General features: G+C 35.5%; 1 protein-coding gene across 1 annotated transcript; it reads right to left on the reverse strand.

Moving 5' to 3' along the window:
* Positions 1 to 6,652: 6,652 nt before the first annotated feature.
* LOC21405147 (uncharacterized protein At2g27730, mitochondrial) lies at positions 6,653 to 15,270 on the reverse strand. The gene is made up of 4 exons (XM_024161267.1): positions 15,143 to 15,270; positions 14,697 to 14,802; positions 7,786 to 7,824; positions 6,653 to 7,075 (listed from the first exon to the last, which is right to left on the reverse strand). Exons 2-4 carry the CDS (start codon positions 14,796 to 14,798, stop codon positions 6,860 to 6,862), a joined length of 357 nt encoding a protein of 118 aa, XP_024017035.1. The 5' UTR covers positions 14,799 to 14,802; positions 15,143 to 15,270; the 3' UTR covers positions 6,653 to 6,859.

Below are 15,270 nucleotides of genomic sequence, written 5' to 3' on the forward strand. Positions count from 1 at the left end.
AAATACACTTTCCAAACGGGCTCTAACTTAAAAACCATAGTTTTTACTTAAAAGCGTGAGCAAATGAAGTGCAAAGTCCCAAATTATCTACAACGATAGGCCAAATTCCAAAACATCAACAGTAAAAGAAAAATCACAAGAACTAGCAATGTGAATAACTGAGAAAAACAACGACAAAAAAAATGGTCTGGTATCAGTGAAAATTAACAAGGCAAAGAAAGAGAAACACGAAAACAAGTTTAGTCATTTCTACTTTATTAGGAGGTAATAATGTACTTAAAACGAGTCCGATCATTTTTGCTTTTGAGAGCTGATTAGTAGTAAAACGAAGGAATTATACGATCAAATTACAAAATAAAAGATCTCGGAGTTTCATCAAGAAAAAAGTGAAAGAAGCAGAAAATTTGTTTCATCGCGAAGAAGCATAAATCTGCGAAAGAGTTTGTACAAATAATGCTTTTCTCAGACAACAAAATTTGTTTTTAGTCATTCAATAAGATTATAGTGCAGAAAGATTTTAGGCATTTTTTTTTTGTCTGAAAGCCATGAAATTGAACTGAGACAAGAGAGAAAGAAAGAGAAAGACCTTTCTGCGGTGGCGACGTTGGTGGAGACAACGTCGGTGCAAGCGAATTGCAGAGCTGAGACCACCACCTCTCTCTTCCCCTTATTCTCCATTCTCCTTTCTCTCTCTCTCTCTCTCTCTCTCTCTGTGTGAATGAGTGCGGAAAGCAAATGCAATGTGCTCAAGTTGGGAAATTCGGCGGGTCTTGGTCACTTCCACTGGTGCCTTCATGGATACCCGATTTTGCGGCAGGTCCGAAAACCGACTCTATTATTATTATTATTATTATTAATTTATTATTATTATTATTATTATTAATTTATTATTATTATTATTATTATTGTTATTATTATCGGCAAGCTCTTCAATCCGGCAGGCACCATTTGCTTGATCAATCCGGCGGAATATAAAAATATAGGGTTATATTTTTTATAAAAAAAATCAAATTTAACTAGGCCCAACCCGTAATGTGCGCGTTGAGCCGCGGGGCGGGCAGTTTTTAACCCGCTATGCCCTAACCCGGCCGCTTCTACTTGGGTATTCTTAAGTCTGTAACCCTAATTTCCCAAATCCGCGCCTCCCTCGCCACCTCCTAATCACTTCACACCTCCCTTTGTCCCTCAGTCTCGTACTCTCGATCTCGCCTCCCTCAGTCTCGCACTCTCGATCTTGCCTCCTTCAATCTTGCATTCTCGCCTCCCTCGCCTCCTTCTTAGTTCCTTTTCTTACTTATCATGTCGTTCCTCACACTCGTCGATTGTCATTCCTCATTCTCCGCTCCTCTTCAATCTTGCATTCTCGCCTCCCTCGCCTCCTTCTCAGTTCCTTTTCTTACTTCTCATGTCGTTCCTCACACTCGTCGATTGTCATTCCTCATTCTCCGCTCCTCTTCTTCTTCTTCTCAGTCTCTCGTTGTTCCTCACACTCATCGTTCCTCTTCTTCTTCTTTTTCATTCCTCTTATTTGAACAGATTATTTGAAATCTTCATTGAAGACAATCGGTAAGACTCTAAACTGATTTGATTTTGATTTTGAACTGTGCACTATTTATTGAACTAACTAGTGATAGTTTTGTTTTCAGGTTTTTCTACTAAGAAGAAGGCACCGACTCCGTTCGTGATGATCCTTCCAATTCTTCCCCCAATTCTCGCGAGACCTCCATATTCAGGTTGTTTGGTAATTAGTTTTTGTTAGATTCGAGGTTGTTTTCGCGAGTTTTCTTTGTTGTAAGTTGTAACATGAGAATTTAGGTTGTATATGTTCGGTAAATTACGTTGATTCTTGATTTTTTGATTGAAGAGTCTTTTTTCCTTTCTTTTGTTTGATTGCTGAACTTGGTTTTCTTCATTGAGGACTTCTTTTTGCTTTCTTTTTTCTGATTTCTGAATTGGGGTTGGTCCCTTTTAATTGGGGCTGTGTGTTTTCATCTGCTCGTATGAATGTTTACAGGGATGTTCTTTTTTCTTATTGAAGAGTTTTTTTTCCTTTCATGTGTTTACAGGGCTACAAATGTTTATTATGCCATATTGATTATATTATAAAAATAAAGGAAAGAATATTATTACAAATCAAATAATATGTTGAAAAAGATTGCAAATACATTTCTTAGTGACAGTATAGTATACTGCACTTCAGACTCATTACCAGCCACCGAATGGGGACAAAAAGAGGTTTTTCTTGACAAAAGAGGATTTTTGAACAAAGATTGATTTCAATTTGGGGTTTGCAAACTTGACAATATGTATTGTTGGAGCAAAAAGAAGGCCTACAATGCAGGCCTAATAAATTGCCCACTAGATCATTTTGGGGGGTAATATTGACAAAAATTCTTTAAAATTATATGGATCAGAATTTTATTTTTTACTCTTAATTTATAACATTTTTAGTTAAATCATTACACTAATAAAAAATATTTATCAAAAATAAAAAATAAATGTTCAGACTTATACACTTTTAAAAGTTAATTCTCCGTTGATTCTTTTAGTGGACCTTGTTGAAAAGGGAGAAAGAGAATGCATGTTCTGAGAGGAAAAGCAGTGATGTGATGCCGGCTCATAAAATGTTTCATTATTTAAGATCATTTTAATACATTCAAAAGGCTATAAATGCAAACGTGGTTGATTAAAATACTCTTTATACGGTCAACAACGTATTAAGTTCTGTTTAATTCATCAATTTAAGTTTAAAATTTGAATTTTATTATAATAAAAAGCTCTTAGAAATAGTCACATATAACTTTTTGTTACAAAAAAAAGCTCTTACATAAAGTCACATCTCAATTCAAATTAAAATTTTGAATCAGCGAACTAAACGGGCCTTAAATATAATTACAAAATTCAGTTTTTAGAAATAACATAGGTGTTGCGACATTTGACTTAAGAAAATGCAGTCACATTGGACAACGTCTGTTACATCCCTCTCAAATGGCCGAAAGAGCACTTTGAGAAAATTAAATGGTTAACGCAACGAGACGACAATGTAAGATTTATTATCCTAGGGGCTGTTCGGCAGCTCTATTTTTGAGTTAAAAATTTAAAAAAAGCAACTCGAGTTACAACGAGTGTGTTTGGCTGTCCAAAAAACTAAAAAAAAAAAACAACTCGAGTTCCAACTTTATTTAAGTTCACGTTCTTTTAAGTTTGAACTCGAGTTTGGGACTAAAACTCGAGTTCAAGTGTCCCCTTCAACTCGAGTTCAGAAACTCGAACTCAAATTAATAAACAGTATTTTTTCTATTCTTAAAAATGCTATAACTTTTTCGTTTTAATCCTGATTGAAATAATTTTTTTATGCGTTGACAACGAAAAGACGAACAAAACCCCACCCATATACCTTATTAAAATTTTTCATCACCATTGAGTTTTTATTAAAATACTATTTAAATACAAATTTAAGTTTTAACTCACTCAAACTCAAACTCAAAAAAAGATTCTTATCTCAAACCATAACTCAAATGTACACAACCAAACACAAATTCAAGTTACAACTTCAACTCAAGTTATAACTCAAATTCAACTCAAAAACTACACTCAAGTCACACTCCAAAAGAATAGGCCCAACTTTATTTAAGTTCATGTTCTTTTAAGTTTGAACTCGAGTTTGAGACTAACACTAGAGTTCAAGGCCTTGTTCAGCAGCCTCAAAAACTCAAAAAAAGGCAACTCGAGTTTCAACTTTATTTAAGTTCATATTCTTTTAAGTTTGAACTCGAGTTTGGGACTAAAATTCGAGTTCAAGTTTCCCCTTCAATTCGAGTTCAGAAACTCGAACTCAAATTAATGAACAGTATTTTTTTATTCTTAAAAATGCTATAACTTTTTCGTTTTAATCTTGACTGAGATGATTGCTTTTTCTATGAGTTGACAACGAAAAGACGAATAAAACCCCACCCATATACCCTATTAAAATTTTTCATCACCATTGAGTTTTTATTAAAATACTATCTAAATACAAATTCAAGTTTTGACTCACTCAAACACAAACTCAAGTTACAACTTCAACTCAAGTTATAACTCAAATTCAACTCAAAAACTACATTCAAGTCACACTCCAAAAGAATAGGCCCAACTTTATTTAAGTTCATGTTCTTTTAAGTTTGAACTCGAGTTTGAGACTAACACTAGAGTTCAAGGCCTTGTTCGGCAGCCTCAAAAACTCAAAAAAAGGCAACTCGAGTTTCAACTTTATTTAAGTTCATGTTCTTTTAAGTTTGAACTCGAGTTTGGGACTAAAATTCGAGTTTAAGTTTCCCCTTCAATTCGAGTTCAGAAACTCGAACTCAAATTAATGAATAATATTTTTCTATTCTTAAAAATGTTATAATTTTTTCGTTTTAATTCTGATTGAAATGATTTTTTTTCTATGCGTTGACAACGAAAAGACGAATAAAACCCCACCCATATACCTTATTAAAATTTTTCATCACCATTGAGTTTTTATTAAAATACTATCTAAATACAAATTCAAGTTTTGACTCACTCAAACACAAACTCAAAAATATTCTTATCTCAAACCATAACTCAAATGTACACAACCAAACACAAACTCAAGTTACAACTTCAACTCAAGTTATAACTCAAATTATTCAACTCAAGAACTACACTCAAGTCACACTCTAAAAGAACAGGCCCCAAGTTTCCCCTTCAACTCGAGTTCAGAAACTCGAACTCAAATTAATGAATAATATTTTTCTATTCTTAAAAATGTTATAATTTTTTCGTTTTAATTCTGATTGAAATGATTTTTTTTCTATGCGTTGACAACGAAAAGACGAATAAAACCCCACCCATATACCCTATTAAAATTTTTCATCACCATTGAGTTTTATTAAAATACTATCTAGATACAAATTCAAGTTTTGACTCACTCAAATACAAACTCAAAAAGATTCTTATCTCAACCATAACTCAAATGTATACAACCAAACACAAACTCAGTTACAACTTCAACTCAAGTTATAACTCAAATTCAACTCAAGAACTACACTCAAGTCACACTCCAAAAGAACAGGCCCCAAGTTTCTCCTTCAATTCGAGTTCAGAAACTCGAACTCAAATTAATTAACAGTATTTTTTTATTCTTAAAAATGTTATAATTTTTTCGTTTTAATTCTGATTGAGATGATCTTTTTTTCTATGTGTTGACAACGAAAAGACGAATAAGACCCCACCCATATACCCTATCAAAATTTTCCATCAGCATTTAGTCTTTATTAAAATACTATCTAAATACAAATTCAAGTTTTGACTCACTCAAACATAAACTCAAGTTACAACTTCAACTCAAGTTATAACTCAAACTCAACTCAAAATCTACACTCAAGTCACCTAACTCAAAAAGGGCAAAAGAACAGCCCCCTAGTGTTATGCCAAAGTAAGATATTTGTAGATTCCACCTGCAATCGTTATAAGATTATTGAAATCTCATGACTCCAACTAAAGTAATACAAGTATTGGTCCGGGAAAAGAAAATGATGAAATATTTACAAGTCGTCAAAGCTAGTCGTTAACTTTATGTACGAGACCTGTTTAGTTCGCTGATTCGAGTTTAGATGTGACTTTGTGTTAGAGCTTTTTATTGTAGTAAAAAAATTAGATGTGACTATTTCTGAGAGATTTTTACTGTAACAAAACTCGAATCGGTGAAATGAACGAAATATTAGAGTAGATATTTTATGATTAGCCCCTCATTATATTTTTTTGTTTGTAAGCTCCTTTATTTAAGGCATCATGTTTTTGTCTTCGCATTGTGAAAAAGTTTCTCGTTGCCTAATAGATAACAAACTTAAATCAAAGAGCATCATACATGACAAAGAACGTAACAAAAATTAGTAATAAGGACTAGTGAAAAATGTTATTAAGACTCCACACTTTTGGCTTTTGCCGTCAAACCCCGTAATACTTGCTTTAGAATGATTTTCCTCTTCGACTGTTTTCTCTTCAAGGTCTTCTTGATTTTTAAACGCGTTTCACCTAATGGTCATTTCTAACACAAGCATGCATTTAGGTTCTCGCATACAGCTTTTAAGAATTAAAGGTCATGTTTGGAATTGGTTTTATTTTTATTTTTCACGTTTTTTGAGAAAAAAAATAAAAGCATGAGAAACGGCGTTTGACATACTTAAAGATAAAAAACAGAAATAAAAACAATTTTTTAGTTTAGTGTAAAACATGAGAGAAATGAAAAATAATTTTTAATTGTTTTTTATTTTTTGTTTCTGTTTTCTCCTCTCTTGAGCAGAGAGAGAGAGACATTAATGAATTTTTTTATACTGAAAACAATCTCTTAATAAAACTATCAAACTCATTTTTAAAAATAATTTCTGTCTGAGATTGAAAATATTTTTATTTTTATTTTTATATAAAAAATAAAATCATTTTATAACGAGTTTCAAACGCACCCGAAGATTTATCTTTTCCTAAAACCAGTATTGATTTTGCTCATAAACCATATGTCCTATACTGATTTCATTTTCCTTCCCTTTTTTTTTTGTTTGAAATGAAATTTTTCACTGCCCCTCCTAAATCAATTGCTTGTGAAGTTGCATTCAGTGAAAGAAAAATAAATTGCCCATGAAGCTTGATCGACTGAATTTTTTTTAAAAAAAATAACACCTTGAAAATACTTGAAAAAACAGATAAAAGGTTATGATTGTGATATATTGGCAAAACAATATATCTGAAGGAGCAAAGAATATAGATGGTGCATAGTCGAGTTTATTGTCAGTCTATCACTTCTGAAAACCAGAAGAGTCTACTCCATCAGTTATTCTGTATCGAAAGCACATTAACAACCTCAATCCTCCTGGATCTCCGGCTTCTTTTCACTACCTTTGAGATACCATCCCAGAGCTCCAAAAGCCGTGATTACACCCGCAATAACTGCATAGTTCCGGTGCTTGTCAGTTGATACCCTTTCAGTTGATGCTCCAGAAGTGGAAGCCGAATTAGGTTTGGCCTCAGTTGCCGAACCCCCAGAGCTTGCAGAAGTTGTCTCTTCTGGTTTAGGGCCCTGGAACCATTCAAACCATTTAGCACAGGCAACAGAATGAACACAAAGAAGAGACAAAAGGCAACAAGTTTGGATAAAAAAAAAAGTGGACTTGTTTATGAGACTGAAACACACATCCGGTTCAAAGGCTAGAATACAAAGGGCCCGTGCTTCGAGTTGAGAACTTGAGTTGAAAAGTAAATTTACATGAGAGAAAACACTATAATAAAAAAGTTAAATTGAATTTTATGAGAAAACACTAATAAAAAGTTTGAGTTGTGATTCAAATTGTGAAACGAACGAGCCAAAAACTTAAATACAAAAAGCATTTAAGAGTGTACAAGAAAACCTGAGCAGGCTAAACTCAAGGATAGGATAATAAAAGGCATTAAAAAAAAAAAAAGAAAAAAAAAAAAGAAAGAAAACAAGAATGGTTTATCCATGTCTTGACAGGGTAGATTAAAGTGTGCCATCAAATGAGTTCTTACTCGACTGATCTTGGCAGATACGCAAAGCATATGAATATATCTTATTTTCAGTAGTTCATTCCGCAACGAATAAATCATATGCCTAGATTTGGAAAAACACTTCAAACTTTGTCACCAGTAGAGCTTTCAGAGCCATAGTTCAAAGTAATGATCATCTTTAATTTTTCAGGTGAATATAAGTGACCAGAAAATGAAAAAAAAAAAAAAAAAAAAAGAAAGGTAAAATGTACACTCTGAGCATACCTTGCGTGCTAGCTTCTCGAGCTTCTCTCGCTCAGTTTTCTGAAATTGCAAAGATGACACCATTGCAATAGGAATTAAGACAATGGCACAGAAAAACTGAAGCAGTAAATACTTAATGCAAATAAAAAGTTTCACACAGTTGTGAAAACACAGACAGATATAATTAAGCAGCTTCTTCCAATATAATTAGAGATAGTCTACATCATACAAAAATTCGCATCAACTTGACATAGACAACGATCATCAAAGACGTACATTAGACTTTTCCTTTCAAAGAACCTTAACCATCCACGAATATGATTTTGGTTTTTAAACTTTCCCTCAACCCATACATCTGATTCATATTATAAATACTACCTACTTTCAAAATGAAAAATTATTTTATTATTGTTGAATGATAGTATGAAACAAACCCACAGGACCCGCCAAGTCTATATTCTCCATCCTCATGCTCTCCTCTTTCCTATCAAATCTTAATCTATTTTCTTCTTTCTACCCCCCTCTTGTTTTCTATCTTCTCTTTCTCTCTTCTTATCTGTTCTTCCTTCATCCACTCTCACCTCGTTCCATTCTACAACTCTCGCCCAGTCACTCATCCTCTTCCCCTCATGCTTTCTTTATACTCTCATTCGATAGTGTGAGAAATTGTGAATGAAATTCTCATTCATTTCTGGTTCAATATTACAGCCAATAAATAGAATTACAGGGAAAACATAAAACTAGAAACTACCTAAAATAGGAGACGGTAAGTAAATACCAAATCCTTTATTCTAGGAAACTAATTACAACTAATTTACAGCTAGCAAATACTCTATAAATCAGAGAAGATCCGGTTCCTAGAGATTAGGAAAGAATCTGGATTTCCACACTCCCCCTCAAGCTAGGTTGTAGATGTTGAGCAATCCTAGCTTGGAATTAAGTTCATCAAAAGTCTTCCTGGGAACGGCCTTAGTTAGAATATCTGCTATTTGTTGAGTGGTTGGAATGTATTGAAGTGATATCGTTTTAGCCTCTATTTTCTCTTTGACAAAGTGTCTATCAATCTCGACATATTTCGTTCTGTCCTGATGAACTGGATTCTTTGCTATACTGATAGCTGACTGATTGTCGCATAACACTCTCATAGGTTTTGTAATGGGAATCTTTAGTTCACAAAGTACCCTCTTCAACCACATTCCTTCACAGATACCATGAGCTAGTGCCCTGAACTCTGCCTCTGCACTGCTTCGAGACACTACTGACTGCTTCTTGCTTCGCCACGTAACTAGATTACCCCAGACTTATGTGCAGTATCCTGATGTTGATCTTCTGTCTGTAACAGACCCAGCCCAATCTACATCAATGTAGATCTCAATCTCCATCCTTTCTGACCTTTTAAAGAACAATCCTTGACCTAGCGTCATTTTCAAGTATCTCAGGATCTTGTATACTGCCTCCATGTGTTCTTTTGTTGGGTCGTTCATAAATTGGCTCACCATACTAACAGCAAAACTAATATCAGGTCTAGTGTGGGAGAGATAAATGAGTTTCTCAACTAACCTTTGATACCTTCCTTTGTCAACCGGTGCACTGTCATCCTTTCTTCCCAGTTTTATGTTGGGATCCATAAGAGTGTCAGCAGGCTTGCATCCAAGCATCTATGTTTCGTTCAACAAGTCCAACACATACTTTCGCTGAGAAACTGAAATTCCCTTTCTTGATCGGGCTATCTCCATTCCTAGAAAGTACTTAAGTGTCCTCAAGTCCTTGATCTCAAACTCCCTTGCTAAAAAACTCTTCAGTTTGGTTATTTCTTCCAGATTATCTCCAGTCAGAATTATGTCGTCAACATACACAATGAGAATTGCCTTTTTTTCAGAGGCTGCATGTTTGACAAACATAGTGTGATCTGTCTGACATTGATCATACCCAAACCTTTTTACAGCTTTAGTGAACCTGTCAAACCATGCGCTTGGTGATTGCTTTAGACCATATAGCGACTTCTTGAGTTTGCAGACCTTATTGGATGTTGTTCCACTCTCAAATCTTGGTGGTATCTCCATGTACACTTCTTCTTCTAAATCCCCGTTGAGGAAAGCATTCTTCACATCCAAGCTAAAATAGCGGCCAGTCTAGATTGGAAGCAAGAGAAAGTAACACTTGAACTGTATTAAGCTTTGCTACAGGAGCAAAGGTCTCCTGGTAATCAATTCCCTAAGATTGAGTAAACCCCTTAGCAACAAGTTGGGCCTTAAATCTGTTTATACTGCCATCAACATTGTGCTTGACTATGAAGATCCATTTACAACCAACCGGGGCGTTTGTCTGCTGGTAACTCCAATATTTCCCAAGTTCCATTCTTTTCCAGTGCCTGAATTTCTTCCAAAATAGCTTCCTTCCACTCTGGTACTTTGAGTGCTTCATGTATTGAGCTTGGAACCAGTATTTTGTCAAGATTGCTAACAAAGGCATAGTGACTACGTGACAATCCTTTATATGATACAAAATTGTAAATCGGATGATCAGTGCACGACCTTTTTCCTTTTCTCCAGACAATAGGTCTATCATCAATAGGAGGATTGACAGGTGTGAGTTCAGAACTAGTGTTACCTGGTGAATTCTGAGATTCAAGATTCGGATTGGATTCATGGTTCTGATCAGGTGTCAGCCTTTCTCTTCCTTCTTGAGCTTTGGGTCTCCTAGTGTAAACACGAAACTCTTTTGTTGCAGGTGGTGTTTGGAATTCTGCCTGGGAATGAGATTCAGATTGAGTGGCTGAAGTAAGGTCATGATTTTGTTGAGGTGACTCTGTTTGGACTGGTTGGGATAACCCGAGCTCGGGTTGGATTTGACTGGATTGAAGAATTGAAGGTTCTGAGATATTTGAATTAAGAGCTCCAGATGGTTCCAGGGTATTAATATCCCAAGATTGGTATTCTTGAGTATAGTTCTCCCCCTGAATACCAATTTTGTAATAGGGTCGTTGCTCAAAGAATGTAACATCCATGGTGTTATAGAACTTTCTTGTGACAGGTGAATAGCATTTATACCCCTTTTGATTGGAAGAGTACCCAACAAAGATGCATTTGAGTGACTTGGGATCAAGTTTTACTTCTGTGTTGGGCATATATATGGACAAATGTGGAGCAACCAAAGATTTTCATGGGAAGGTTGGATAAGAGACGAGTATTTGGAAAGGAATGGAGAAGTGCCTGGTGCGGTGTTTGGAAATTCAAGACTCGAGAGGGCATTTTGTTTATTAGGTAAGCAGCTGTCAACATTGCTTCACCCCAGAAAAATTTTGGAACATGTGTGGTAAACATAAGAGATCGAGCAACTTCCAGAAGGTGCCTATTTTTCCTTTCGGCAATCCCATTTTGTTGGGGTGTGTCGACACATGAACTTTGGTGAACAATTCCCTGACTATCAAGGTAATCACCCAGAGTCATTTCAAAGTATTCTTTTGCATTATCTGTTTTCAATACTTGTATTTTTGTCTGGAATTAGGTTTCAATCATGGTATTGAATTTTTTGAAGATTGGACCAACTTCAGATTTTTCCTTCATAAGAAACAACCATGTGATTCTAGTATGATCATCAACAAATGACACAAACCACCTAGTACCCACGATATTTTTTATTCTAGATGGCCCCCACACATCACTATGAATCATCAAAAAAGGTTGTGATGCTCTATATGGAAGATTGCGATAAGGTATACGAGTGTGTTTAGAGAATTGGCACACTTCACACTGAAACATTTTTGGATTTTTATTTCTGAAAAATGTTGGAAACAATTTTTGAAGATACAAGAAATTAGGATGGCCTAATCTATAGTGCCACAACATAATAGTATTGTCTTTATTGGAAGGAAAAAGACTTTTATTTGACTCAACACGTACTGCACTATGAGTTTGTCCTCTAGGAGATCCCTCAGCTTTAAGAAGAAATAGTCCGGAATACACCTTAGCATTGCCAATCGTCCTCCCCGAAGTCAAATCCTGAAATTCACACAAATTTGACGAAAACTTAGCAACACAGTTATGTTCTCGAGTTAGCTTGCTGATGGACAAGAGATTACAATCAAGATTCAGGACATAGAGGACAAAATTTAGACTAAGGTCCTTTGAAATAATAATAGAACCTGTTCCGGCTACTCCAGAGTGAGATCCATCGGCTATTGTCACTGTAACGTTTTCTTGACATGGATTGTACTTGTGAAACATTGAGATATCTCCTGTCATATGATCAGAGGCTCCCGAATCTACAATCCATGACTTTGAATTCTTGGATTTTACAGTAAGGGCACTAATGTGATTACCTTTTTGTGCTACTGTTCCTGTTCCAATGATATTGAGACTTGTATTCTGTTATGAGAACATTTTTTGTAGGGTCTCAAGTTGTTCTTTGCTGAAAGGGCTTGATTCGATGGAAGGTGTTCCTTCTTCTGCTGAAGCATGATTGCCACGGCTTTCTTTGTCAGGAGCAGGCCTTGAAGGTTTCCAATCTGCAGGCTTGCCGTGGATTTTCCAGCAGGTATCTCGGGTATGGCTAGGTTTTCTGCAGTGCTCACACTATGCTCTTCCCTTCCTTCCCCAATTGTCACTGCTGTTAGGTTGAAAACCTCGAGCAGCAAGGGCTGAACTTTGATCTGCGGTTGGATTACCCAGAACATCCCCCATCATCACCTTCTTCATGTTCTCTTCTCTTCGCACCTCGGAGAAGGCTTCACGGATGCTGGGCAAGGGTTTTATTCCTAGAATTCGCCCCGAACCTCATCAAGATTCTTATTAAGTCCCATAAGAAACTTGAATATCCTTTTCTTTTCAACTATCTCTCTGAATTTATTTGCATCATTAGGACATTCCCAATGATGTTCCTCAAATACATCCAACCGTTGCCAATGGCGGGTTAAAATGCCATAGTATTGAGTGACATTAAGATCCCCTTCCGAAGATCATGAAGACTGCTTTCAGTCTCGAATATCTCTAAGGTGTTTTCTTTGCTGGAATAGAATTCCTTTGCTGCCTCCCAGATTTCCTGTGCTGTTCTGTAGAGGAGAAAATTCTCGCCAATTTCATTAGTCATAGAATTGATTAGCCAGGACATTACCAAGTTGTTTTCCACCTTCCACATTCTGTACTTCGGATCACCATCCTTTGGAGGAACGATTTCTCCTGTGAGATACTCGTCCTTTCCTCGCCCGCAGATGAACATCTTGACAGATTGTGACCATTGAAGATAGTTATTCCCATTTAATTTGTGTCCTATAATGGGAATTTGGATACTCTCATATCCATCATGGCTGCCTCTGGTTTCGATGATCCTTCAGTGGAGGGCTCAGTTAGCTTTTCACCAGCCATCCCATACTTGGTCATCAGAAATTTTTAGAGGTTCAGAGAGTGTTCTGATACCATGTGAGAAATTGTGAATGAAATTCTCATTCATTTCTGGTTCAATATTACAGCCAATAAATAAAATTACAGGGAAAACATAAAACTAGAAACTGCCTAAAATAGGAAACGGTAAGTAAATACCAAATCCTTTATTCTAGGAAACTAATTACAACTAATTTACAGCTAGCAAATACTCTATAAATCAACGAAGATCCGGTTCCTAGAGATCAAGAAAGAATCCGGATTTCCACACAGAGGATAATGGAGATTCCAGTGAGGTGAGGGGATGAGAAGGTTGAGAGAAAAAGGGATATGGTCAAATAAGCAAGACTAGATCGACTCTGTTATTCTGACAGGAAAAAAAAAATGTCAATCTGAAAAGGATTTGAAACACAATTGGTTACTTTTTCTTTCCTCTTTAAGTATGATCATCGCAGGTAATCACAAAATAAACTTCACAAATATGTATGAGTGCCCACACTGGAATTCATTCAATTGTAGAAAGGCATGCTACAATTCTCAGAGACCTAAGGATCCTCGTCAGTGTAAATTAAGATTTCAACACTCACAACTACATATCATATATGCATGCATGCATACTTACATACATAAGATATGGGTGTTTCCAAGGGTAACAAATATAATCTAGCAAAACAGTTTTGCCTGTGAGTTCCAACTCTGAAAAAGACAAAAAAAGGGTTGCAGATTGAATTGGCAACAAGAAGGATAACAGATTGAATTGGCAACAATAAGGATAACAGATTGAATTGGTAACAATAAGGGCAACAGATTGAATTGGAAACAATTCATCCAAAATCCCTTCATCAAAAAGTATTCAGAGGCATTAAGCAAATAAATAGAAACAAGGGTACTGAGGGTACAATGCCATCCTACTAAACAGCATCGGGCATTCACCTCGTAGCCCTCAAAGGGAACCTCAAGCAGGTACGTTATGTCTGGCAGAAGCTATCAACAATGTTCATTTCGATAGCTCAACTAGTGAAGAATAAAAGTGACAGCCTACCACATTAAACACTGAGGAAAAAAAAAAGACAAAAAAAAGAAAAATCTGGAATACCTCCCACTTCAGCACACAGTAATGAAAGATATGCATTCGAACATATCGTTTACATTTTCAGCAACTCCTTAAAGGATATAGAAGAACGCTTTTCTCTTTGTGGGGGAAAAGAATTAAAATAACAATAATAATAATAATGCAGATTTCAGCAACAACTTTCAAACTTCTTGAACAAGAATCCTCCTCCTTCAAATCATAAAGACTAATCCTAGAAATCAGCTAATTAATTGGACTTGTATAACCGAAATTACTTAATATAAAACAGAAATCTGAGAATATGAAACTGTTCTAACAGATTCAATAAAACAGGGAATCAACCAAAGAATCATACAAAATTAGCCTGAAGTTTATAATTAAATAACAGGGTCGACAAAATTTCCAAAAAAAAAAAATCCCAGACATAACTAAAAAATTGCTGAAATGCATAATAAACACATGAAGGGAATTTGAAAGATTGCCTTAATATAAACATTCTCGGCAGCTTTTTCCTCCTCGCTTAGCATTTTGCCACCACTTGAGAACCTCCGAGATGCGAATCTTGCAGCGATCCTCGACGCCATTTCTCTTCCATTAACAATAACAAGCTTGCAAATCAAAATCAAAATACTCGAATAAACGTTTATCATTTCTTTATTAATTTTGTTTTTTGCTCGGTAGAAGTTTACCAAATCAATTATTCGTTTAACCGAAAACTAAAATGAATTATTCTCGGATGATCTAAAAAATTCATGAACTAGTATTGTAGCATATGAAATCATCCACAAATTGAAGCTTTGCCCTAATTTAAAAAAAAAATATATCGAGAAGCAGATTGAAAGACCAATACTAATATCAAAGAAAAAAAAACTACTATGGGAAATGCGAAAAGAAAATTGACGGGGAAAGAATAAAAGGATTGGCGTACCGGATAATTGCAGAGATTCAGACGAGAAAGACGAAGAGTAATTTCACTCCGTTTTATGGAGGGCTTTGGAGGGTTTTTAAATTGTGAACCTGAGCCGAGGAAACGGAAGATACTTGTCGTGCTAATTA

Source organism: Morus notabilis, unplaced genomic scaffold, assembly GCF_000414095.1.
Source record: "Morus notabilis unplaced genomic scaffold, ASM41409v2 Scaffold825, whole genome shotgun sequence".
NCBI classification, from domain to species: domain Eukaryota; kingdom Viridiplantae; phylum Streptophyta; class Magnoliopsida; order Rosales; family Moraceae; genus Morus; species Morus notabilis.